The following is a 27,463-nucleotide window of genomic DNA, read 5'->3' on the forward strand; positions in this document are numbered from 1 at the left end:
TTGGTAAAATATATAAGAATTAGTTGAAAACCAAACAATTTCTTACATTTTTTTGTGACCTTTGCTTTTCCCATTGACTGTCACAAGCACCTCAAGCTGCCTCACTATTCATTAGAAACACTTCTTTTTTTTAAAATTTTTATTTATTTATGATAGTCACACACACACAGAGCGAGAGAGAGAGAGAGAGAGAGAGAGAGAAAGAGAGGCAGAGACACAGGCAGAGGGAGAAGCAGGCTGCATGCACCGGGAGCCCGACGTGGGATTCGATCCCGGGTCTCCAGGATCACGCCCTGGGCCAAAGATAGGCGCTAAACCGCTGCGCCACCCAGGGATCCCCATTAGAAACACTTCTGCCATGATTTACAACTTCTTGAAAACAGTAGTTCGGGGGCACCTGCATGGCTCAGTCAGTTAAATAAATGTCTGCCTTCAGCTCAGGCCATGATCCTGGGATCCCAGGATTGAGCCTTGCATCAGGCTCCCTGCTCAGCAGGGAGTCTACTTCCCCCTCTCCCTCTTCTACTCCCCCTGCTTGTGCTCGCTCTCTCTCTTTCTCTCTCTCTCTGTGAAATAAATAAATACAATCTTTCAAAAAAAAAAACACAGTGGTTTTTGCTTTTTAAAAATTTATGTACAAAGTTCTGCTGGTCAGAGCTGCGATTTATTGCCGTCTTTGCCAGATACAACTGACATCCATGTAAAGAGTAAAGAAGCAAAGTAGATGGTATGATTTACCACCCAATCCTGTCACACCCATCTTTGTCTTTGAAGCACTTCTAATCTGCTTAACAAGGTAGACATGACACATGGGAAATATTTAGACAAGAGTATAAGCCGGTTCATAAGATAAGACTGTCTGAACTTAAACCGTTTGCTCACAAGCTCTGAACTGCTCCCAAACCACTTTTGTGTAGGATCACTCAGTGCAAACATAGTTATGCATCTGGCTCTTCTTTTATTGTGTCATTTCTATCTTAACTCCTATCCTGTTATAATCTCCATAAGAGTCAGAATCTCATCTTCTCCTTCATCTGTGTATTTTCATGGTGCCCAGAGTGAATCTGCATGGAGAAGGCACTTGGTGAGTGCCACTCATGGCCAGGTGGTCCCTGTATCCTGAAGGGACCCAGTTCTGGGCGTACCCTGAGTGCAGGTGCACCAGGAAGGGTGGGAAAGCTCCCTCTTTGGCATCTCCCCATGGCTTCTCAGATATTCCTTGTGCTTCTGGATAGCCTCACTAATGAAACTGACTTTGAGGGGCTAATTCTGCAGTCACAGATCCAAATTTTTCTTCTTTTCTAAAAACCATTTTTCTTCTGTGTCTTTGAGAGCTCCACACCTCAGGGGAGTAGCAGCAGTAGATTGGTTATGCTAAACACCCCACCTCAGGGTTTCGATTTTGATTTTTTCGCAGCAACCTAGTCATTTATATAGTTGAGATAGACTCATCTTGAAACTTTACAAAGCCATTTATTTTTTTTGAATCATAACTCTAGATAATTTGTATCTGTATTTCCAGTCCTCTCTTGAATTCCCAGGGAATACTCTGTGAAACAGGAAACTCAGGTGCATGCCCTTTGTTGCTGTCTTTTTTTTTTCCCCTAACCTTTTCTCACCCCAAATGCTAATAGTGTAGAGCTAAGCAACAGGTATTAGAGAGTGTTTATGTTTTGTTTGTCTATACCCTTTAACCAGAAAGCTGACTGTGGGCAAGGTAGGCATACAAATATAGACAATAATTCGAGGGGTATCCAGAGAATGTGACATAGACCTTTTTTTTTTTTTTTCCCTATCCTTTAGTCTCTAGACCTGTGAAAAAGACATTATGTTTGGGACCTGCCCCTTCAGCCTCTCAGCTCTGCAATATCCCTTGCTCTACAGACTGTATCGTATCTTCCTGGTCAGACTGGGGCCTGTGCATCCATGAAAACTGCCGTGATCCTCAGGGGAGAAAAGGTGAGTGTCTTATTTGTGCCTGCTTCATTTACTTCCAGTGTACACACAATTATTCTGGTAGCTAAGTAGCCAATTAAGCCTGCTTAAGACAATATTTGTTTGTAAAATGTAGATAACCAGCTCAAGCCTGACAGCATTTAGTTATTAGGGAGGCTGTGGAGGACATTTCCATGGAACAAGAATCTGACCTTGATTGACCTTCAAGTTAGGCTCATAGCTGGTGAAGTGACTATTACTCAATATGGTATAGCCATGTTTTAAATGTATAATGCTTATTCTGAGGAAATGAGACATGATTTCTGTAATCACATCAGGAAACAACTGTTTTGCACATCTATTTATTTTCAGATTTCCACATGCCGAACTTGATGTTCTATTTCAGATTTTTCACAAAGGGCATTTATGCGTGTTGTTTACTTTTTGATATCCTTGGGCTTAGAGTGAGGTCTTCAGATTTGATATGCTTGTTTAATTCTGTAGGCCTCTGTAGTCTTGTTTCCATTAGTTTGCTGTTATTTACACATCTTCATCTTCAGAAGTTCATTTTTGGTGACACCTTGACTTTTTTTTTTCATTGGCCTTTCAATTTGTATTGATACTATATTCCCTTCAACAGAAATGCTGAAAAGAAGTATTCCTTTTTCTAGGAGAAATGAGCTCCAAGAACATTCTGGAAATTAGGTTGTGTTTGCTAAGCCCTAACCCAAAGAGAATACGTGGCCAAGTGCTTTGTGCTACAAAGCTGATGCTCTCAGCTTAATTCTGTGTCCATTTGAAAATCCACATTTCAGTGATTCCTGGATTGCTCACATGCACACATGTGCATGTCCAAGTTCACACACCCATGCCCTGGACTTTTCTCTTTACTCTGACTCTTTGTCCTAAGACAGAAGAAGAGAATGTGTGTTGAGTCTAGATTGAGGAGGAAGAAGCTAATTTTAACTCTTTTATCAAATAATAGAAATCTGTATCTCTGGAACCTGGAGGGGTGCAGTGGAGACGCCCATGCTACTTTTTTATTAGACTTATATCCAGAATATCTTCAAGCCTCTTCAGTTTATGAATAAAAATAATTTCCCATTAATGCTAACACCCACAAGTTGTTGTCTTGTGGTTTACATATGTATTATTGGACCTTGTAGGTCTCCTGTAGTTGCATATGAGACTCCCCAGGATGACTTACATGTTATCAGAACCAGCCTTCTTATGTTTGAGCCAATCCATTTAAGATTGTTGTCTAAAAAAATCCCTGAAGATTGGACTCTGGCTTCCGCAGCCACTGTGGCTGTGGGTCTGGATACTCATGTACATTGGCTATTCTGAGTGCTGCCTTCCTTTGCTTTTGAAGTTGTAGAACCCAACCAGGCCAAGGGGGCCTCATATTATTTTATAGCTTTTTGTTATAAGTAACAGAAACCCAATTCAAACTGGATTAAGCCAAAAGAAGGAAATTTAGTAGCTTATGTGGCTAAAAATAGAAGGGAAGATAGGGCTGCAGCCAAAAATATCAAGAGGCCAGCAGTCTCACTCTCATTCTTTCTCTTTACAGACTTCTATTTCTACAGTCTTCTGTTCTTCTCTTTCCATTTACAGTCTTGTATTTCTCCATCTCTTAGTTCTGCTTTTCTCTGTATTCAGTTTAGTTTAAGGCAGGCCCTCTCCATGGAGAAGAGCTCAGCATTGATTTATTGATTTTTTTAAATTTTTCTTCCTTCCTTCCTTCCTTCCTTCCTTCCTTCCTTCCTTCCTTCCTTCCTTCCTTCCTTCCTTCCTTCCTTCCTTCTTTCCTTCCTAAGTTCTCTCTCTTTCTCTTTCTCTGTCTGCCTTTCTTTGTTGAACTTTTATTGTGTATACTTCTCATTAGTAGATTTAGGTTTAGTTAGCAAATGTCTTTTAGTGATTATTCATGCCCCTGACTGATAGATAACAAAAATTTCTGTAACTCTTAGAAGCACTCTGATCTGAAATATCTATTTTTTAAAGTTTGTTAACAAAAAGTCCAGTACCAGATGCTCTAAATCGCTTCAGTAAAATAATTATTTTTTTTTTGTTTCTTTGGAGGCAGTATAATATTTAACAGTATTTTATCCAATTGGCTTTTGATTTAAAATAGAGCAAAAAAAAAAAAAAAAGGCACCCCATCTCATCCTAATAATCCCAACTCAAGTATATAAAATTCCATTTGGGATTTCAGTAAGGCAGATTGTGAAGAGTCTTTCGATTTCATCTAAACTTTCAGCATGGTTTGCAAATTGGAAATTGGAGAATGAAGCTAAAAAAATTTTTGTTTCCTTGATCCTTAGATACATTCATTTTATACTTTAGCTTTCTAGAATTAATATGTCACAAAATTGATACGTACATTTTGTGTAGAGGAATTTTTTTTCTCCAAAACATTGTAATAAAAGCAACATAGTATGTTATAAAGGAGCTCTCTTATTTTTATGGTCAATTAATTTTGTCTAGCTTTATTGAGATATAATTGACATATGGTATTAGGTAATTTTAAGGATATGACATACTGATTTGATATAAATATATATAGCAAAACAATTGCCACAATAAGGTTAGTTTACACATCTATCCATCCTCACATAGTTACCTTTTTCCTGTGGTAAGAATTTTTAAGATGTATTGTTTGTATCCCCATGTTCCTTGCAGTGTTAAATAGTACTAGTGCAGCACACAATAGTAAAGGTGTGGAAACAACCTAAGTGACTATTGATGCATAAATATATAAAGGAAATGTGATATATACACACACACATATATACACTCACTCATATATATTTATAGGGATATTATTTAGCCATAAAAAAAAGGAAGTGCTACCATTGTGACAACATGGATGAAACTTGAGGATATTATACAAAGTAAAATAAGTCAGACAGAGAAAGACAAACATTGTATGTTCTCACTTATATGTAGATTCTAAAAAACCTGGAATTATAGTAACAAAGAGTAGAATACTGGTTGCCAGAGGCTGGATGGTGGGGAAAAAATGGGGAGATATTGATCAAAGTTTACAAACTTCCAGTTATAAAGTAAGTTTGAGGATCCAATGTGCAGCATGATATCAACAATACTGTATTATATACTTGAAAGTTGCTAAGAGATTAAATCTTTAAGATTCTCACTACGAAAAGAAAAAAGAATTATGATTTTAGAATGTAGATAAAGTAGAAAGAAATGTCTTTCTTAATACTTCCAGGAAGAATCCTGGAACTGAATCTGATTGGCTAACCATGTGCTACCCTGACCCAGCCACTCTGGCCAAGTCCTACATGAGACCACCCCTGCAGGGACAAGGCTAGGCAAGCCTCACCACTGAGAGTCAGGGACGGGTGGCTTCCTCAGGGAAATATGAGGTGCTGATACTATGGGAAGTAAAAGCAATGCTGAGGTTAATCTTAATAGATGGTTATTAATTGCTTATCCCCTTTGTTCTGGGCCAGAATTTCTACAGTAATTCAGAGAATTCTTTCTTCTTCATTCTATGTTGTAATTTTTGTCACTTGAGCAAATTTCCACAAAACCCTTTGTTAAAAGTGCTCTTTCAACTTTTTTTTTTTTCTTTTCAATCTTCCTTTTCCACATAATTCTGAACTGGTCTGTGGAACTCAGCTGGGAGTCTCACAACCTTCAGACCCCTCTGTTTGCCCCCTTGGCCCAAGATGCTTTAATGCCAAACCTTTTCTTCATTAGCCCCTATTCCTGTATTGTATGAGTCAACTCTTGCAAATGCACCCTGGTCCATCATTCATTAGATGTCACCTGTTGTGAGTTGAATTATATCCTTCAAAAAAAAAAAAAAATCTTCATTCCTAACACCTAGTATATGTGAATATGACCTTATAGGGAAATAGGGTTATTGCAGATGGACTCAAGTTAAGATGAGGTCATATTGGATTAGGATAGGCCCTATTTTAACGACAGATGTTCTTACACAAAGACTGAGATTTGGACACAGAGATACACAGAGGAGAATGCTATGCAAAGGCAGACATTAGAGTGATACGTGTATAAGCCAAGGAGTGCGAAGGATTGCCAATAACCACCAGAAGCTAGGGAAAGGATGGGGGCAGTCTTTCCCCAGCACATTCAGAGGAAGCATGGCTCTACAGACCCTTTGATTTCTCCAGAACTGTGAGACCAAAAAAAATTCTGTTATCTTACATCACCCACTGTGGTCTTCTCTTTTGGCAGCCCTAAGTATACTAATACCAACTTTGCATCAGCATTTAGGCTCAGCAAGGTATGACACTTCATAATATTTCAAAACTAAAGTGTGGAGAAGTGAACCAATTTGTCTTAAATCCCACAGGGATTTAATAGTGGCCCAGCCAGCACTAAGAACCTGGCTTCCTATCTCCCTAGTCCAGTGTTCCTTCAAATACTGGGCTTCCTTAGTGATTCCCTCCATAGCCTAAGGAAGTTTGGATAAAGGCACAAATCCAATGCCAAGCTTAGCAAAGAAGGCCTCTGCCCACATGCACCGTATTGGCCAGTGGAACCCATTAGTCTTGGGAGCCAATAATTGAACCAATGTAGGATAAGGCATGGGACATGGGATTTGTTTTAGCTCCAGTGTGCTACCTTTGGACTGCAGTTGAGTGAGAAAGGAAGGGTGTTCCAAGAATAGCTTGAGAGAAGCAGGTAACTGGAATGTTTTTTTGCCTCAAACAATAAATTTTTCCAAGAGAGGCACAGCCTATGGAGCTGAAGGAAAAGGGTGGAGACGATAGAACTCACCTGAAGGGGGATCCCTGGGTGGCTCAGCGGTTTGGTGCCTGCCTTTGCCCCAGGGCGTGATCCTGGAGACCCGGGATCGAATCCCACATCGGGCTCCCGGTGCATGGAGCCTGCTTCTCCCTCTGCCTGTGTCTCTGCCTCTCTCTCTCTCTGTATCTGTCATAAATAAATAAAATATTTAAAAAAAAAAAAAAAAGAACTCACCTGAAGGTAGTGAAGGTAGTACTGTCACCCAGCTACTTGCAGAGTGAAGGGTCATGTTGGGATTGATGAGAACCAGTCTCTGTTCTATAGGGCCCATACTTAGGCTGAATCACCTGCCCTAGGCACTAAGTAATCACAAACAGAAGAGCATGTATACAGCAATGATTGTTATTCAGGTCTGGAAGTTAGGTATTTTATAAATGCTTCCCCAGAGCAGAGACAATTTTGATTTTTAAGGTCTTTCTAAAATCTGCCAGGACCACCTGCCTCTAATCCCTCTTGGGAAAAATAAAGAATAGAGTTTTCCCTCTAGGGAAGTGATTCTGTGCCTACAAGGAGTCCAAGCATGTTATGATGATGGTAAGTAATCTTCTTGTTATTTCTACTGACTTGTGAGCCTGAGGTCTGGGATCTTTTCAATCTGTCTGTCCCACGGTCCTACCATGAGGGCTGCCAGAGTCGCTGCTGACTGGCACAACGTAAATGCAATTTGGAATTCCACAGAGGCTGCAATACATGAGCTAATGCATTAAACATCACAAAACTCTGGGATGTAAACTGAACTGTTAAGCTTCACATTTGAATTCCCTACCCTAAAGAAATGCAGTGAACCTTCCTATATGCATTTCATATATATATTTGGAAGATAGAGGATTTGAGGGAAATATCAGCAAACAACAGCAAGAAAATTAATGTGTAAAGTTGGAGATAATTACTTTTTTTCTCTTCAGTAGTCTTTTCCTCAGTCACTGTGCTATTGCTTTGGTATGTTCCTTTTGTTCAAATTAAAAAAAAAAAGAAAAAAGAAAAGGATGGGAAAGCAGTTAATTTTGTGCATCTAACAGAAGAAATTAGTTACTCTAGAAATGATCATAATATGGCTGTTATTCTAAGGCAGGCATCCTTCAATCAGAAATCCTGTAAGGTTTGTGACTGTCAGCCATTCAGAGTACATTAGAAAATCAGCCGTGGTACGCAGCCTTCACACTTTCCACCAGGTCTTTGATAGGCAGACAAGGGGAACAGTACTCAGCGGGTTGGTACTTGTCAAGTGAAGCTAGGATGCCTTTCAGAAGAATTTAAATTGGATCAGGTTTTATCATTCATTGCTTTATCTTTGATACACTCCTAGGGAGTTATAATTAGAGATATATGTAAGAGAAATAACCTGAAAAAATTGCTGATGAGTGAACCCTACACAAAGATATAATACATTTTTAAAAATTCTTTTTGATACAGAGACATTCATTTATATGACATCCTTGTCCTTTTCATACATATTCCAGAAAGACATCCTTGCCCACAGAAGTTGTTTTAAAGAACAAGTTGATGGAGGCTTCTCAATACAGTGTCACAATAGGTAACTGCTTATGTGGTAGGACTTCAGGGATTTCTTAATTCCCCCAGTAAGGTATTTACCCCCAGTCATACATCTAAAGTTCTAAAAATTCCCATAGGAAAAGAAAAGACATCCTGAAACTGGGAAGCCATGAATATCTTTACAAAGACAGTCTTTTATGCTCTGAAACAAATCAATTTAGATAACACACCAAAGCAGGACAATACTGTATATTTTAGATCTTATATAACAACAATGGGAGAAAATTTCCATTTTCTGTTCTTGCCTGCTATATAGATCAACTTTCAGTGAGAGGTCTATAAAAATAATTTTGCTTTGTTATATAAAATGTGTATGCCAAGAGATAGTTTTTTCTTTTCCCTATTTTTCTATGTCTGTGTAGTGTTAGGATGTGGGGGGTTGCATGCCTACTTCTCATTCTAAGTGTTGAGAGTTCTCATGATCAAGATTGCCCTAACATTAGTTTTTCTTATTTTCTATATTCACAGCGGGGTGCAAACTAATAATGATTCTGTAAAGTGCTACTCTTGCAGGAATGGTGGTTGACTTGCAGGAATCAATGTGCTCAGGTTTCGTGGCACAAAGTTGTTACCCTATTTCTAGGGCTGCCAGAGATGAGGAACCAATGAGATGCTTAAGATGGAATAAGCTTTTGTCATCCTTGGTCAACCTGCTGGCTACTGCTTCAGGCCTGTTCAAGTGGCATTAGTGTGGAGACACAGTATTGCCCATGGATAGCTCCATAGAAGCTTACATGGACACTTTGGGGCCACAAGCACATGGCCTCAAACCTACATTTACCTCCTATGTCTCCTTTAATTTTCCCATGATTTCATTTGAAAAACTTTGGCCCATCTTCCGCCATTTGTGCTTCTTCCCTTTTCTCTCCCCAATCCACAATTCATTCTTTGCTAAAATTCAGTAAAATATATTGTAAGCCAGCAGAATATACACTAAACTTTGGGTTCATTAAATTAAAAAAAAAAATCCTGCAAATACCAGTTTCATTAAAGGTGGATTGAATCTGTAGTCATTAAGTGATTGTTAAAACTCATTCTTGCTGCGTCGTGCCTAAAATCCCACTCTCCAGCCTGCACACTTTCATTTTAAGGAAATGATCCACAGTTCCTGCAGATTCACTGTATGAAGTGGGGCTAGAATACATCACACAGAGGAGCTGACTTGAATTATTTCTTATGAAGAGGTGATGACTCAAAAAGTCCTCGATTGAATTTCATACATATCTAGTTAATCAATAACGTGCCTCTGGAGCAGTAATATAGTCTCGTCTGATCTTAGTTTCCACATGCATAAAACGTGAATGGCAACTTACAAAATAGTTTTGAAGATTTATTATTTTGGGGTAATGTAAGTAAAATGGCTGGCACCATCTTGGGATAGGTAGATATTTAATTAATACATGTACCTTTTCCCTTTGTTGGACTGTATGCTCCATGAAGAATAGATTTATGTTTTCTGTTCCTCCTTTGGCTTCCCACAGTACATTACAGTGATCTACATATGGCAGTTAATGTTTACTGAATGACGCTATCTTATTAATATGGAATTTGGTAAATGAAGGTAAGTGGTTGGCTGGCCCCAGACACTGTGGACTTGGCAGTTATGTATCTTTCGGAACAGAAGCACCCAGGGGAAGCCTGATGTCTATTGCAGGCATGAACATGAATGTGTGATTAAAGGTTAAGCACTAACAAGAGGCTCCAAGGTTTTTGTTTTATGCTGAGCTTGTGCTGTGATTTGATCCTAGTTACAGTCAGGACAAGGGCAGCATAGATGAAAGACTGGACAAATTTATTGACTAAGGAGGTGTAATCTATAGATTTATTGTGAGATGGATGCAATTTGATTTATGGAGGGAAACTTCACATACCCCTCAATGGCCTTAAGTTCTAGGTACTAGTACACCTAGAATCCTCAGTAAAGAGGACTAAGTTTCTTAGTTGTCAAACCTTATAAATCATGGAGACCCATGCTATGTCCTGTTCAAACGTGTAAACTAAACAAACATAAACATAAGATGGTAAATAAGCAGCATATGGACACGTAAGAATAGAGGTCATAACCCAAGCTGTGTGGCAATGAGAGCTTGGAGCTCAGTGTAGCTGGGTGACCATCAAGTGCAGTTGAAACCTTGTATGTTTCCTGTGTCTTTTCTGAAGGTGGCCCAGGAAGGCAGTAGATCCCTTCTGCAGCTTTTTGTTGTTGTTGTTTAGAGATTTTACTTATTTATTCATGAGAGACACAGAGGGAGTCAGAGACACAGAGGGAGTCAGAGACACAGGCAGAGGGAGGAGAAGCAAGCTCCATGCAGGGACCCCCATGTAGGACTCAATCCTGGAACTCCAGGATCACATCCTGAACCGAAGGCAGACGTTCAACCGCTGAGCCACCCAGGCGTCCCCCTTTCTGCAGATTTTAACTAATTAATGATACAGACTTGTAGGTATAAAGTATGGCAGAAGCCATGTATTATTTTAATTGTCCCTGACCTCAATATTTTCAATACCATGATCATGAATGTGGTCTCTGATTGGCTGAATGATACCTTCCCCTACATGGCTGATTGTCAGTATAAAAATCGAAGAATCTCTTCTAAAAGGAGATCAGAGGTGCCTGGGTGGCTCATTCGGTTAAGTGTCCAACTCTGTATTTCAGCTCAGGTCATGATCTCAGGGTTGTGAGGTGGAGCCCCATGTCAGGCTCTGTGCTGGGCGTGGAGCCTCCTTAAGATTCTCTCTCTCCCTCTCCCTCTCCCTCTGCCTCCTCCCCTGCTTTCTCCTCCTTCCCTTTCCTTTTCTTAAAAAAAAAAAAAAAAAAAAAGAAGAAGAAAGGGAAAAACAAGGAGTTCATGGGTTAACCCTAGAGCCCTAGAGCAAGAAAACCTAAATAAAGTGCTTGAGTATTTTTATCTAAAATACTTGTCCAGCCCTGTAATATTCTAAGGAAGCTCAGCTCCCTCTTGTGGCCTAAAACCATGTGTCCATTAGTTCCAAACTCCTTCCTTGGCTGTGTAATTTTATAGGAGCCAGTCTTTTGCCAACTATACCTTGAGCTTTGTAAACTTTTCATTTCAATTACTATTGATGGGAAAATAGGCATGGCTTTGGGAAATCTGGGAGAGATATATATACCTGGCTTTGTGACTTCACATGCTCCCTAACTTCTCCTTCTTCCCACCTCTTGTGGGAAAGGTAGTGGGGTATCTAACTTTCATGGTGGGACTTCAGTGTTCTCATACTCTCTTTTTTTCCTGTCATAGTCGTCTGTCCGTTTTTTTTAAAAAGATTTTATTTATTTATTTGTTCACGAGAGAGGCAGAGACATATGCAGAGAGAGAAGCAGGCTCCTCAAGGGAAGCCCAATGTGGGACTCAATCATGGCGCTCTAAGATCACGATCTGAGCCAAAGGCAGAGGCTCAACCACTGAGCCACCCAGGCATCCCCTGTCTGTCTCTTTTAACTTACTTAAAGGAAAAAAGTGAATAATTCCTTAAAATGTTATCACCCAATAAGATTGGTTTCATTCAAAATAAAAGGAACTAGGTACTCTTGGGTGGCTGTGTGGTTGAGTGTTTACCTTTGGCTCAGGTCATGATCCTGGGATTCCGGGATCAAGTCCCACATTGGGTTCCCTGCAGGGAGCCTGCTTCTCCCTCTGTGTATGTCTCTGTGTATCTCATGAATAAATAAATAAAATTTTAAACAAAAAAAAATAAAAGGAATTGAAGGAATTAAGCTGGTAAACAGAATTTGGTGTGATAGAGACTGGAAGTAAAATATGAGATTCATGGAAGGCAGGCATAGCCTTCAGAAATGATATGTCATCAGGGCCAGAGGTTGAAAACTCATAAACCAAATGGTTGTATCTAGTTCTCAGTCACTTTTCTTTTCTTTTAGGCTACTTTGTTTTTTAAAAAGATAAATTAGTTAAACATGCAGAGATTTCATATAGAAACAAAATGTAACTTGGATTTCTATCTTCTTAGTCAAAAATGAGGTTTGTTAACAGAGGGTCCATATTCCCTCATGGCAATAGTCCATGGAAGCTGTAGAATCGCCACCTCTTTTGGAGCGAGCACATATTCTCCACTTCACCACACACCTCCACACTCCCTACAGTTGTATGGTTGAATCATTTTCCTCAATTTGTAGCTGCTTGTCTCTTGTAGCCTGAGTTTGTCACCCTGTAAGCTTATAGCGTGTAAGGCCCATTTATATCCTTTTTATAGTGGGGTGTTTGGCTCTAGTCCCACAATATATATTTTTTAAACTGATTAACAGTCTAGAGACCCATGTCAAGCCAAGGTGGGGAATGTGGTCCAAAGAGGTGCTATATTCACAGGGCAGGCTGACTTAGAAACCTCAGTGCACAAATTTCTTAGTTACCAGGGGTATGCCAGATGTACACATGTACATCTAATACAGTTGTACTCCACATTTCAACTCAATGTGGAGTAACCAGAATGTGAAAAACAACAGAAAAAAAAAGTGGATTTATCTGTGTTTTGGCTATTTCTGAGAGTCTTCATTTATTTCTGCTGGTTTATTGATTCTGTTGGACAACATGCTACTTACTACTTGGTTTGATTATGTGTGGCCTCTCCAAGGTTGTTCAGTCTTGAAGGACAGCTTTCCTCCTCTAGTTCTTGTCCATTTTCTTTCCCTTTCTTTTCGTCTATTCCTTCCTTTTCCTATAAAGGAGAACGCCTTAAAATAATACACCTTTTAGAACTATAGAGCATGAAATGAAAGTTTCATCTCTCTTCTAGCTGTTGCTGCTTTTTTCCTGTTGGATAAAAATGGAATACTGTGAAATTTTTGGTTTTTTTTCTTTTCAGGATTTAGAATGAGACGGCGTCATGTCCTCATGGAATCCACAGGGTCTGCAGGCCACTGCCCTCATTTGGTGGAGTCTATCCCTTGCGAGGATCCGATGTGTTACCGATGGCTGGTATCCGAAGGGATTTGTATCCCTGATCATGGAAAATGTGGCCTGGGGCATCGCGTCCTGAAGGCCATCTGCCAGAATGACCAAGGTATGAGGCAAAGCAACATGTGTTGTTAAGTGATATCTGCCCTATGTCATGTCACTGCTCTCTAACAGGTCAATTTCCCAAGGAAGAAGAACACAACTTTTCTATCTTTGAATATTTATGTTTAAGTCAGATGCCACACTGCTGTAAAGTAAGCTGCCTTAACTTAATATGAGGCCACATACTGCAAAAGAAAACTATAGGATTATGCCTAAATGCAATATAGTGAACCTAGAAATTTCTCTGCAATTTTCAATCTATCAAGATAGAGCATTCGGAATTCCTTTGGGTAGTCTTCAACTTATCAATACCAAAGAAGTTTTATTTGCCTTTTTCGAGGTCGATATGCAACATGCTTTTATATATTATTAATAAATACTATAGTTTGTAAAGATTTCAAGGCTGCAGTTCTTTCCTAAGGAAAAAAAATACTAAATCTTTTCATTTATATAGCATTCAACTAGTATCAGTTCTAGACATAATACTGATATTTCTAAGGAACCATTTTTAAAATATAAATTGTCAAGCTTTACAAAACCATTAACAGTGGCATCTTTCCTTCATTGCCAAGTTTCTAGTACAATAGTTGTTTGAAATGAAAGGTGATTTAGAAAATATGCAAGTCACATGGAAATGAAAAAAGTGACATTTTTAAACCTTATCCCATAGTTTAGAAAAAAAATCCATCTCTTGGAAGAATATTGACTATGTCTATTAATCCCATTTATAATGCTCTTGGTGTGTGGAGTGAAATGTTTTGACTTATGAAGTATATAGAAGGAAATTACAAAGTGGGTTCAGAGTGGCTATTTGCTCCCACATGGGATTGACATTCAGCAGTGGTTTCCTTGTTTCTCTCCTTCCTGTCTCCCACAACCCCTTTTTCTTTCTTTCTCCTTTGACTCTCTCCCTATCCTTTCCTCACTCTTTTTTCCTTCTTTCTTTCCCTCTTCCCTCTTCTTTCTTTCCTCTTTTTTTATCTACTTTCTTTTTTTTAACCACTGCCATGATTAGACAGATGTACACTTTATCAAGCCAATGCAATCAGTTATCTAATGAAAGGTATTTGTTTAATTAAATAGAGGCCAACAACACATTATATTAACTGCAACCTTTTTGAGTAGTTACAGCTAATAATGGCTTCTAATATTACTGATAATTTTTGGATTGTGGTAATGTATGTACAATTTATTAACAGAGGCAAATAAGATCATGTTTATATTGCTTTTCTTTGAATTCAGGAAGAGTAGTTTAGAGGTTCAAACCTGGATTCTGCACTTAGCCAGGTTGGAATTTCAGGTCTGCTCCTCACATGCTAGACCATCTCAGGAAAATTAATTAACTTGTGGAGGCATCCTTTCCTTCAGTTTGAAAATTGATTGATAAAACCTACCTCTCACTCTCAGATTGAGAGAGTTAAATTGGTTATATAAAAGTATTAATGAGGTGTCTGGCACATAACCATTCAAAATATGCTATAAGCTTGTTTCACTATAATGCACATTTATTACTCTGCCCTGGGGGAATTGTGCAAAGAACATTCTTACATAATATGGAAATAATAATGAGTATTAGAATAACCATACTACTTCTTCCTCCCAACCTCCTGCTGAGGAAATAAGAAACAAGAAGATCCTTTGGTTGAGTCCCAAAGACAAATGACTGCCAGACTTTGTCATCTCACAGCAGGTATTAGAGGCTTGTCATGATAGATTATGTATATAGGGCTGAGGAGTTTTTCACAATTTGTTCTGTGCCTTCTATCGTATTGCAGGTGTTATATGGTGATCTATAATTAGAAATACATATTCTCCCCATTTCTGGCACAGAGCTGTTAAAACTCTTGGTACTTCCTGAGCAATAAGAACAATGGGAGCGTCTTTGATTACATTTGGCCTCTTGCCCTCAGTTCCTGAAATTGCTTCCAGAAAGATGAAATGGGTGCGTTGTGACTCAGAAAAAAAGGTGTGTTGTCACTCATCACAGAGATTCGGGGAGAATGGTGGGTAGAAACCCTATGCCTTTTCCCTGTACTTCATCCTATGCATCTCTTCCATCTGGCTGTTCCTGAATTATATCCTTTCACAAGAAATGGGTCATCTAGTAAGTAAAACAGGCTTCCTGAATTCTGTGAGCCACTCTGAAAAATTAATTAAAGCCAGGGAGGGAGTTGTGAGAACCTCTGATTTATAGCCTATTGGTCTGAAGTGCAGGTAACAATCTGGACTTGCAATTGGCATCCTGAGTTGGACGGTGTTGTTGGAACCTCCAGTCTGTAGCTGGTTGGTTAAAAGCATAGCCTACCTGGGCTTGCATTTGGCCTCTGAAGTGCAGGGCAGTCTTGTTGGACTGAGCCTTTTACTTGTGGAATCTGATGCTATTTGTAGGTAGGGGCAGAATTGAATATTAGGACACCCAACTGGTGTTGGAGAATTCTGTGGCGTGCTGTGGGGAAACTGCCCTTCCTCCCCCAACATATACTTCCTGTTACAATGTTACCATTGTATAGCACTTCTAGAGGGTTTTTGGTTTTTGGTTTTTTTGTTTTTTGTTTGTTTGTTTTGTTTCTTGTTTTTGTTTCTTGTTTTTTGTTTTTTTGCTTATTCCTATGAAATGGCTAATTTTCAACATTGACCTAGCCTCTCAATTTCTATGGGGAGAAATAGAAATTACTACTGGCTTATATCGGTTTCATGAAGTCTTTGTGGTTTTTACATACTTGAATGGGCTCCCTAATCATTTGTGGGGTATCAGCCATGGTCATGCTTACAAGAACAGGCTGGCCTCCTGGTAGCTGAAGCCATCTTTTGTCCAGTGAGAAATTAAAAATGTGGTCTGGTTGCACATCTTGCAATTCAGCTTCTATGAAATTCTGGGTGATTTATGACAGAAGTTTAGCAGAGAAATGCTCCTCTTTGACTCTCCACCTATTATAGTCTTTCTATATCTACAGGAATTGACACAACTGTTGACACTCATTTAAATGCTTAGAGAGAAAGAAAAAGGTTGAAATAAACTTAAGTCAGCTGTGATTTTTTTCTTATAACATTTGATAGTTTTCTTTTTACCACCCTGAATTTATTGTTTTGTACGCCCTTTATTTCAGAATTTATTTAAAGTTAAGTGCATATGACCAAAAGTAATATCTTCATTTTGGTTAAAAACAAAAACTTACATGAAATCTCATCAGGCTTAAGGCCTGCTATAATGTGCAAAGGTAACTTACTCTTAGGTAAATAAATATATGTCTGCTTCTCCTTCTCACCCCCACCCCGCACTCGTGTGTTTTTTTTTCTCTCTCTCTCAAATGAATAAATAAAATCTTTAAAAAATAATAAATCATTAGCTTACAACCTTTCAAAATACACAAAGTCTGCCACATTGAAACCAGTAACTATAAATAGCAATTTGAGATGTGCAAACCTTGTGGGTTAGTTTAAGAATGTAATCAAAGATCTAAGTAGTCATTAATGAATTTCTACAGCTATCTCTGTAGAAGGTATGTTTTGACCCATTCTCTACTTTGATTTATTAGTGATACTGTTCACTCTTAATAAAGTTCCTATTGCTCACCTGGCTTGTGATTGCAGCAAACAATGGGTCAGTAATATTCATTTTAGGAAAAAAATTAGATTATATATAATAGATTACATGAATAGTATAATAGAAACAATGAGTATTCTGATTTGGAATCTGATTACTACCACTTTGAATGGTCAGTGGGCTTTGATTGCTTTCCTCTGCATAGTATCTATCATTAGTCTGAGTCAATAGACTTCTACTGAGTATAGAACATACATAGTTTTTTCTTGTCTCATCGACAAGCAGGTTTCCTCCATGTCAGAGGGCATTTGAAAGCAAATGGAGTGTGATGCAGAGTGCATACCCAACCTATTTCTCCTTTAGATTATCAAGTGAATTCACTGTGTTTTAAACTTTATTTCTCAAACATGTAACTAGTTCATTGTTGCTGGGTTTCACTGGTGGTTGATGAAAGTTTATCACTATGTGACATCTTCCCAGAGCAGGTTGGGAAAATCCCCATAATGCCAGGGCACTGGACAGCATTCCCAGTGGCTGGCGAGTGGCCTCTATTTATCATTTTTCATGTCTCCATAATGCAAAGTGGACAGATGATACCACAGGGTCATTGGATAAAAACCAGGCTACTTATTGTGACAGTCAGACTGTGAGTACTCATCACCTGCTTTGCTCCATAATTTGCTGACTAGGTTATCTGGAGAAAAAAAAAAAAGTCTGTATATTTCAGCAAACATCTTTATTCAGAGGTAATGCTGTGTACATTCTGTACTTATAGAAAGCAAATACCCATTTTAGGGTAATGCAGGAGGATACAATATATCAAGAAGAACACATGTTGACAGGTACATGGAGCTAGGGTTCTCCAGTGTTACTAGAATGCCCCCTTGCATACAGGGATACTTATTTTTCAGTTGCACTAGATTTTACCCACACAAATATTTTCCGTAAATGATGTATATATTTGCACAGAAAGTTGAGGGAAGATTTCCCATCATTAAGGTTACTTTGCTTTACATTTCGGAGGCATTTTTCTGTGAGTTTTTTGCCTTGCATCATTAACCTTGAAGAATCCAAAAATATGATATTTAATCTTGGATAAAATGGCGTGTTCTTGTAAGCATGTGCTTGTAAGTACCCGTAGGAGGACTTTAATTGGTAGAAAGCATGCTAGAATAATCATTTAACTGGGGTAGATTGCAATTTTTCTAATGTTTGTAAATCTGATTGGAATGGAAGCTTTATTTATTTTTTTAATCTTTAAATTTCAAGAAATGTCCTTTAGGTCACCTTTGAGAAGGTGGTCAAACTCTATTCAGATAGGAAGTTATTTATCAGAATATTTTGTGACTCACCAGAATTCTAAATAGAACTCCCTTTGTGTTTTCAAGACATATTTTCTAAGCCCTTTGCTCATGCTGTATCTCATTTTGGTCAACAAGTGCTGCTTTACTTCTCCTCTGTATTTCTTTTTTCTTATAAGACTTTCTAACTCTTATTTTAGCACAATATTTACTCTCTTATATTTTAGGAAGAACAAGGAATAAATTATTAGTGAAGTATTTCTTTGCCACACAAGTACAGTCTGCAGTCAATCAACCTGTTAAAGTGACTCTACAAATTAGAACCACCACAGAGAACACAGAGCCTCAAAATAAATTTCAAACAAAAATTTTCTAAAAGTTTTGAGCAATGGCACCTTGGTGGACATAAGTTATCTGGATTAAAGATGTGCATTTTGGAAGGGATAATAGTAATATAGATTTTCTTTTTTAAGTTACAAGAGGGTAGCTTATTTTCTTATACTGTTTCTATTTTGAGAAAGACACACACACAGGGAAACACTGCACTTTGCATAAGGTTTGGGAATTTTAAAACTGCATTGCTAGGAGTCAGAGGGATCAAAGGAGAGGGGAATAAATTTGGACATGCATTTTATATTAGCAGGGCAAATCCAGAGACAGCCTTTTTGAAATAGTCAGACATAGCATGCACTGTCATTTCTTGCTCAGGTCTGCTTGGCCATTTACCATTTCTGTGCATATCGCCCCCCCCCCCCCCCAAATTCCAGCTGACATCACCTGACTCTCTTTGCTTGAGGAATTTCTCTGCCCACATATGCAGTCAGAAATGCTAGGGAATTGAGAATCCCAGGGAGCAGCCTTCAACCAATGATTGAGAGTTGTATAAATATCAGCTCCCTTGCCCCTCAGATGGGGTAACCTTGAGATGCAAGTTCTGTGCTATTTCCTAGAGCTCCCAGGGAGAGGAAGCTCCGTTTAATCATCAAGGTGACTGATTTGATCACAGACCCTCTCTCAGCCTTCTTTCCCTGTCATATCCTCCATTCTTGCACTGGTTCTCTGGCATTACTCCCCAATAAATATTTGCCTAAGACTCTATCACAGAGTTTGGTTGTGGTATGACTCAAACTGAGACAAGGATGCCCGCAAAGGTATTTCGTGGATCCATTCCTATAGAAGATAGAGGATCCAATTACAATCATACCATATTGATGATAATATTTAAACAGCTTTCAAGAAAGAAATGATGGTGCCGCTCATGAGAGCTCATTCAGTACTTGGAACAACCATCCCTATATTTTTGAAAGATTTTATTTTAGAGAGAGAGAGAGTAGGGAGGAGGAGCAGAGGGAGAGGGATAAGCAGACTCTGTACTGAATACAGAGCCCAGCACAGGGCTTGATCTCACAAGCCTGAGATCACAATCTGAGCTGAAACCAAGAGTTGGATGCCTAACCAACTGAGCCACCCAGGCGCCCCTAAACTACCCTCACTATTTACAATTATTTGGTAATATCTGACAGGCTTTAATATACTGCTCTGTCCTCCCCTTTGAAAGCATAAAAAGCATTATTGAATCCCATTTCTTTCCCATTTAGGCAATGCTGGTAACTTATACCATCCTCTTGAGTCTTATTTTCTAACAATTGAAATAATTTATGACTCTAGGGGAAGGGCTAGCTAGGTTGTTCATGTTTTCATTTTGTAGTGTATTCCAGAATGTATTGGAATATTTCTGAATAAGAAACAAAAAAATTGCAATATTTCTTAATAAAAACAAGAAAAAATGTTAAAGGAATTATTTGTGTAGGAAAATTGGGCCTGAGGTGTTTGGGGAACATGTTGCACTATCTCTTTTGTTTTAGATGATTGAAAAACTACAGTGTTAAAATAACCCATGGGATTATAGAAAGACTAGTCATCAGAGAAATGCAAATCAATACCACAATATGTTATCACCTTATATCACCTTACACTTGTCAGCATGGCTAGTAACAAAAAGACAGGAAATAACAAGTGTTGGTGAGGATCTGGAGAAAAGGGAACCCTTGTGCACTGTTGGTGGAGATGTAAATTGATATAGCCACTGTGGAAAACAGTATGGAGGTTTCTCAAAAAATTAAAAAATAGAGATACTATAGGATTCAGTAATTCTACTACTATTTGTCCAAAGTCAACAAAAGCACTAATTTGAAAAGATACATGCATCCCTATGTTTATAGCTATATTACTTACAATAAGCAAAATATGGAGGCAACCCAAGTGTCTATCAACAGATGAATGGATAAAGAGGATGTGGTATATATATGCAATGGACTATTACTCAACCATAAAGAAGAATGAGATCTTGCTATTTGCAACAGCATGGATGGACCTAATATGTTAAGCAAAATAAGTCAGGCAGAAAAAAAAACAATGCCATATAATTTTATTTATATGTGGAAATAAAAAAAACAAACAGAAACAGACCTATAAATACTGAGAACAAACTGATGGTTGCCAGAGGGGATGGGGTGGGAGGATCCAAAATGGATGAAAGGGAATGGGAAGTACAGGTTTCCAGTTATGCAGTTATGGGATGAATAAGTCGTGGGGGTGAAAGGTACAGCATAGGGAATATAGTCACTGGTATTTTTTTTTTTTTTTTTTTAGTCACTGGTATTTTAATACTGTTGTATAATGACTAATGGTAGCTACATTTGTGATGAGCATAGCATAACTAATCAATTTGTCAAATCACTATGTTGTACACCTGAAACTAATGTAACATTGTGTGTCAACTTTGCTTCACTTACACACACACACACACACACACACACACACACACACACACACGGAATTCCTTTACTCCAGATTCAGTAGGTCTGGGATGAGGCTCAAGGATTTGTATTTCTAACAAGTTCCCAGGTGATGCTGATGGTGCTGGTCTAGAGATTGCAATTTGAGAAACACTGTTCTAGGCAGAAGGGGGCCTTTGGACAGCCTCACAACGTTAGTGTATAACAGAAGTAGGCTACAGCAGTGACAAATACGTCTTATACTTAGAATCAACAGAAATATTGATTCTAATCTGTTGTTTCTTGTTTCCTGCTGGGGAAGTTATTTTTGAAATCTGTGAAATATATTACTGTCTTTCCAGAAGCAAGCAGTGAGTAAATATTCTTTTATTTCTTTATTGTTACCTAGATGGATTACTAAAAGATCAAATTGTGGAAAGCAATAGTGTACTCTTGCAGAAACAGAAGACACATAATATGTGAGATGAGTTATTTAGGTTTAGAGGAGAGAATTTTCATTTTCAGCAACCTATCTTTTTCAGACCACCAACCAGTAGCAGTTTGGTGTCAGTGTCCTTACTGAGGGAAGTGTGGTGATGACAAATACGTTGTATTAAATTTTGAAATGAACCTGACTTTGCAGTTGAAAGTGCCAATAAGATCAGGCTGCTATTCACGCTACAGGAATCGGACTGCAAAGGAGATTAAATTTGAGAGTTCCCGTAGCCAACTTCTGCATTCCCTTTCATTTAGATGTCTTGCAGTGAAATTAAAGGTGAAATTTTAATAATGCTTGGCAATGAGGGAATCCAAAGAGAAAAATAGAGGCTTGTTCTAATCAGAGTTTCCCCATCCATGTTTACCAGGAAGGTGGAGAGTAGATGTAAATGGTGAATCAATTTAAATGCTAAAGAGAGAGGAACTGCAATGCAGCTTAAATATATTTACTGTACATTGTCTGTCAATAAACAGGTATTGTATTTTGAATTACTTCCTCTTTCCACCTTGTTACATACCCACATATTGCAATGTATGTGCAGCTTTTTTCTTTTTTCTCTGTTACCAAAATTCCTAAGGAAGTGACTGTATTAACATCACAATCCTGTTAACTATAGTCTGATTTTTCCGATTTTATTATTTGGGAATACCTTAAAGGAAATTGCTTCCTCAGTGTACTTGTGTGTCTCATAGAAAGGCTTTCCCTTTTTCTGTGTCTTCTGAAATTCTTACTGAGCTATGTATGTTCTGTTCCCAGACCATATGATTCGAAAAGCAAAACAAACCACAGATTGTACTGAAACTCCAAAATATAGTTCATGCGATTAAATAGTCAACCCGACCTTACAGTGGGAATTAATGTGAGATTGTCACCCTGGCCATTACTTTGAACTTTTTGGGCATGCTTTGAGTTTTCCCTATTCCATTGTGCATTCCAGTAGTGTTACTAATAGAGATTAGTTAGAATTAGTCACAGGGATATAAGTTTGTTTTCTTATTCTGAAATGCATTTTAAAGTGGTATTTGGTTGTTTCATGTGGCCTTTGGCTGGTAACTCCTGATATAACATCTCCCCACTTTTCATTCTATGTTGATACAGGAAAAAGTAAGGAACCTGGATTAAAACATTTCTCATCTGATGGAGTAGTTTTCACTGATAGGAAAGCCAATATGACTAGATTCAGAATGCAATTGGAGGTTTACCTGTGCTGTGTCCATTTGAGTATTTTCAAGAGAATATAATGAAATAAATCTCTCCTGGAAAGGCCTATCTATCCCATGCAAAAATCCATTAGAAGAGAATTTTATTTAGGTTAGAAGAAAATTTTACTTAGACTTTATAGTTAAGAATTTTTGGAATTTCTAAATTAAAATAATTTGTACATAAACTGTATCTAAGTAATTAGTTAATCCAAGTTAAGAATTCATAGTGTGTAATCCTTTCTGCTGTGCTGTCAATTCCATAGTTACTGAGTGGAGTGTCGGCTATACCCAAAGAACTTGATCATTTCCCACAGAGAGATATCTAAGAAGTAGAAATCAAAAAATGTTTAGAGAAATCATATATTTTATTTCAAAGAAACACAACTAAAGTAAAAAAATGTTGAATGTTAATTTAGGGGTGTCTTAAGACCATGATACTTCTCTGACTCCAGAGGTAGATTTCAGTCCACAAGCATATAGGAAATCCATAGCTCATACCAAGTGCTACTTTTACCTCTGTTATTTCTGTGATAATTTTCCTCTAGTTACATTGTTCCTCTGCCTGAGATGTTCATCCTCTTATTTTAGCTAATTTTACTCATTCTTTGAAAATTTGGATTGATGTCCTTTAAAAAACCATCCCTTCACTACCACCCCACCTCTGGTAAGCTGATCTAGACTCTGAAGTGAACATTATGGTTACCACCCACTTCAGAGTATCTGTCACAGTCAATCATGATAATTCTATTTCCTGACTGATGATCAGTTCAGAAACATGCCAGGTTGAATCCATCTGAATCAGTGAGATGTGAGAAAAGGGACATGAAAATAAAGGGTATTGTTTGAGTTGCTGCCATGATCCATTCCATTGTAAGATCTACAGATTCTGTGACTTCTGGATGAAAGCATTGCTTTCTCTAAGATATAAATACATGATGGGTCCTAGAAGACATTGTTGAGCCTATGAATCAACAATCTCAGCACTGGCTGTTACATAGGATCATAGAGTTCCCCATTGTAAAAGCCAGTTTCTATCAGAGTTTTTATCAGCTGCAGAAGTCATTGATGGAATGCCTGTCTTCTACATTCTCATAACACTTTGTGGTTCAATTATTAATGTCTTTACCACTTTATATTGAGATTATCTGCTTACTTGTCTTTTTTTTTTCGCCTTTTGACTCTCAGTTTTTCAAGGGCAGTGACCTTGACTCATCTGTGGTTTTATTCTTGTCATGATGCCAGAGTGTCTGGGATACTAAGTTGTACTAAATAAATATTTATAGAACTTAAAAGAGTCATTTCAGTTCGTTTATACAACAGCCCAGTTGGGATACATTATTATTATTATTATTATTATTATTATTATTATTATTACAAATTTATTGATGAGGATGTTGTAGCCCAGAGATGTTGATAGTTCAGTCAACTAGTAAATAATAACACTAGAATTTTGCATTTCAGACCTAGGACTCCAAACCAGTGCTTCTTCTACTTTATTGGTGTTAGCAAATGCATAGCATAGGTACCAGCAACATTGGCATTGCCATGTCTCAGACTCTTGCAATAGCTTTTATTAGTTTTTGTTAAATGAGACGTAGTCTAAGATTCACTCTCCATGCTGCACTCAAGGCAGCTGCTGCCAGCTGACTGATGTATGTCCACAAGACGAAACCCATTCCTGACTACGCATTAAGCATCTTGCACCTTTTTTCTTTGATCTGAGCCAACAGCAAGGGAGAGATCATCAGGTACAATGAAAACATATAGCCCACACATGTTTCCTTCTGGCATGACAAAATGTATTTGAGCCAGATATTTAGTACTTATCTGGTTTTCCCTGGCAACTTTAGTTCTAATCTTGATCATATTCAGGCAGCTAAGTGGCATAGAATTCATTCATCAGATTGGATTAGAAGTAGAGAAAGAAGCAGATTCTCTAAAAAAGAAGATAGGTGAAATCACAAAGGAGACGGTGAGAAACAGCTCCTGAGAGACAACTAGTTTTTCATTCCTTCAGGGTAGAGGTATTCCTACAGGGAAGCAGTAACTGAATTGCTAATAACACTATATTGTGAAGTAGAAGGAATTTGTGAAGTTGAAGGAGTAAAAAGCAAGCAACATTCTATAAACCAAAGTGGTCCTTATTATTTCATGAAAGTTTATCAAAATAAACTGAAATAGTGATTCACTGAGAAGAGGACATGATTTTCCTGGGGCATATTACTCTAGAAGGCAAACAGGTTGAAATTAAACCATGACAAATTTTAGGTTACTATGTGAATACATGTTCCATTTTAGCTGCTTTAGCAATGGTGATGAGAGTAATGAGCTCACTGCACTAAAAGCATTTTACATGGAGGCTAGAGACCTTCTTTCAGGATTATTGTGGTAAAAATCTCCACACTGTTCTTCAAGAGAGGGTAGCTCTGAAGGTCCTCTGCTGTCATTTTGGACAGGGTAGTTCTATATTGTTCTTGATTTTCCTGCACTTAAGGATATTTAGCATCCCTGACTTTCTCCCATAAAATGCCAGTTGTGCCCTCTAGTCATTGTGTCAGCCCAGAATGGCCCACATATTTTCAGTTACCACTAGGAGGATTTCTCCTGATGGGAAACAGAGGCAAGGAGATGCCTAGTCTTCCCAAAGTAATCAAGAAAATGTTATGTTTAATTAAATAATGAACTTTAATTAATTAGTTAATTTAAATAAGAAAAATTAAGGTGGAGAAATTTATAGTATATTTTGAATGGATTGCAACTAAAAGTGAATGAAAAAAAATCATGTTATAAGTTAAAATTTTAGATTTCAGGAAAATAGGAAATTTATTTATTAAGAAAGGCCAGTCAGTTCCCTGATTAATAAATGAGATTTTTTACTTTCTAACCTGTTCCAGTGGGTGTGGAAGAGTGATGTGAGGGAGAAGCTTGACTTATTCTTTGGAAGAATAGTGTAGCATACAGGAGTATGTTTATTGAGATAAGTAGAACCCTGTTCTTTAAGGAAATTGGCAGGAACACAATCTCAAAATCATCTCCACCCAATATTTAGCACAAGTGCAGTTGAGAGACAAAAATATTAGGCAAGATATTCTGAAATCATTTCCTGGATTAAGAGGAGGGCTGTGTCCCTTGAGCATGTACTATTGACAGCCTACAGAATTTTTACAGAAACATTTATTGCTGAGATATCAACTACCTATAGTGTGTCAGATTATAATACTCTTCCCCATAAGACTCATTGTCATATCCTTAAAAGATGTGAAAGTTAGGTTCTTTATACTGTACTTATCAGCATGTTGTTTGAGGATCTTTAGGAGAAACACTGGCTGGTCCTAAATCAAAGGTGCTTGCCCATCTCCTGATCATATGGTTAGCTTCTGTTAAATGCACTTTGAAATTTGTGCTGTTGACAGACTTCCATGTTACTTCTCTCCTGGATTCACTTCATGTTCCCCCTAAACTTTCTGCCTTTCTTCTCTGCCATTTGAATGTCATCTTCTATAGTGCTGGATGTCATCCTTATTCCCCCACTTGCTAGAAGTGTGACTTTGAGCAAGTTAGTGATCTCCTTGGCATCTTAGTTTTTTCTTATGTATGGAAATTAAAATAGGACCTATGTCATGGGTTGATATAGATATTGATGTAATCTTTGTCTAGTTCTTCTTTTTTTTCTTCTTCTTTGTCAAGTTCTTAAGACAGTTCCTGGTATGTGGTTACTCTGTAAAATTGTTAGCTATTTTTATTATAATTATTATCTTTTACTTTGCGTAAATGAGCTGCCTTAAATACTTTATAGACTAAACTGAAGGTATAAATTAATGGAAACAATAATTGACTTCAGGCAAATGATTAATCTCTCAGAGACTTAGTGTCTAGACTAATGGGAATAGGATGCTATTTTGTTAAGATTTGTGTTTTAGTTTTGGCTTTTAATTTTTACCTAATTTTGACTTACAGAAAAAAATGAAGATTTGCAAAAATAGTAGAAAGAGTCCCCTTATATCCTTCACCCATGTCCCTTATTGTTAACATCTCACATAATGATGGTTCAGTTATCCAAAACCAGAAATTAACATTGGTAGGATATAGTTGGTTTTGAGGGTTAAATAAAATAATATAAAGGCTTAATGGAGGGTCTGGCAGCTATCCTGATTTTTCTTGGGAATTTATCTTGTCTACAAAAGTAGAGTGTTTAGTAATCTTTAGTCTAGTTTGATGTTTGAAAGCATTGCTTAAAATAATGATTGTAAAGGACTTAGAACTTTTGAACTGGAAAGTGCACACATAGCCCAAACTTTAGGCTTAGATCACATTCATGAAAAGAATAGGTTTTATTTTTTAAATTAATTTTAAAAAATGTCTTGGTAACAGCACAATTTGCTATAAATCCTGGCATATCCCTGTGGTAATACAGAGGAAACATAGTGGCCCCAAGCTCTGATAGTAACATGAGCAAGCAACTGTGTGATTGGCCATAATTATACCCTGTGTGAAGACAAGGGACCTAGCCATTGATGGATATAGGTCCTTACATGCAGCGGGAAAGAACATCTATGGAAAACCAATTTCTTTGTTCTGAAAAATGACTTATTGTCATTTCTAACATTTTACTTTGGGCTGATTTCATTTTTAGAGTTCAAATTTGTTTATGTTGTGCAATAAGGATGAAAAATGCATGTGTATTCTGGTGGTTTTGATTAAAGATAATGGCACCTTCCACTTATATACTACTTTACACTCTTCAGAACACTTACTTTCACTTACATTATTTCATTTTACTACTCACAATAGCCTTGCATGGTGGTCAGTAAT

The 27,463-nt window shown here is 37.8% G+C and overlaps 1 protein-coding gene across 1 annotated transcript in view; it reads left to right on the forward strand.

Annotated features, from left to right (window-relative positions):
• THSD7B (thrombospondin type 1 domain containing 7B) overlaps window positions 1–27,463 on the forward strand; it is a 735,307-nt gene that overhangs the window by 242,933 nt on the left and 464,911 nt on the right. The window contains exons 5-6 of the mRNA XM_025430666.3: window positions 1,804–1,959; window positions 13,135–13,332. Coding sequence (XP_025286451.1) covers window positions 1,804–1,959; window positions 13,135–13,332 — 354 coding nt within the window. The remainder of the gene's footprint in view (window positions 1–1,803; window positions 1,960–13,134; window positions 13,333–27,463) is intronic.

The sequence above is a fragment of the Canis lupus genome, chromosome 19 (genome assembly GCF_003254725.2).
Source record: "Canis lupus dingo isolate Sandy chromosome 19, ASM325472v2, whole genome shotgun sequence".
In the NCBI taxonomy this organism is placed as follows: domain Eukaryota; kingdom Metazoa; phylum Chordata; class Mammalia; order Carnivora; family Canidae; genus Canis; species Canis lupus.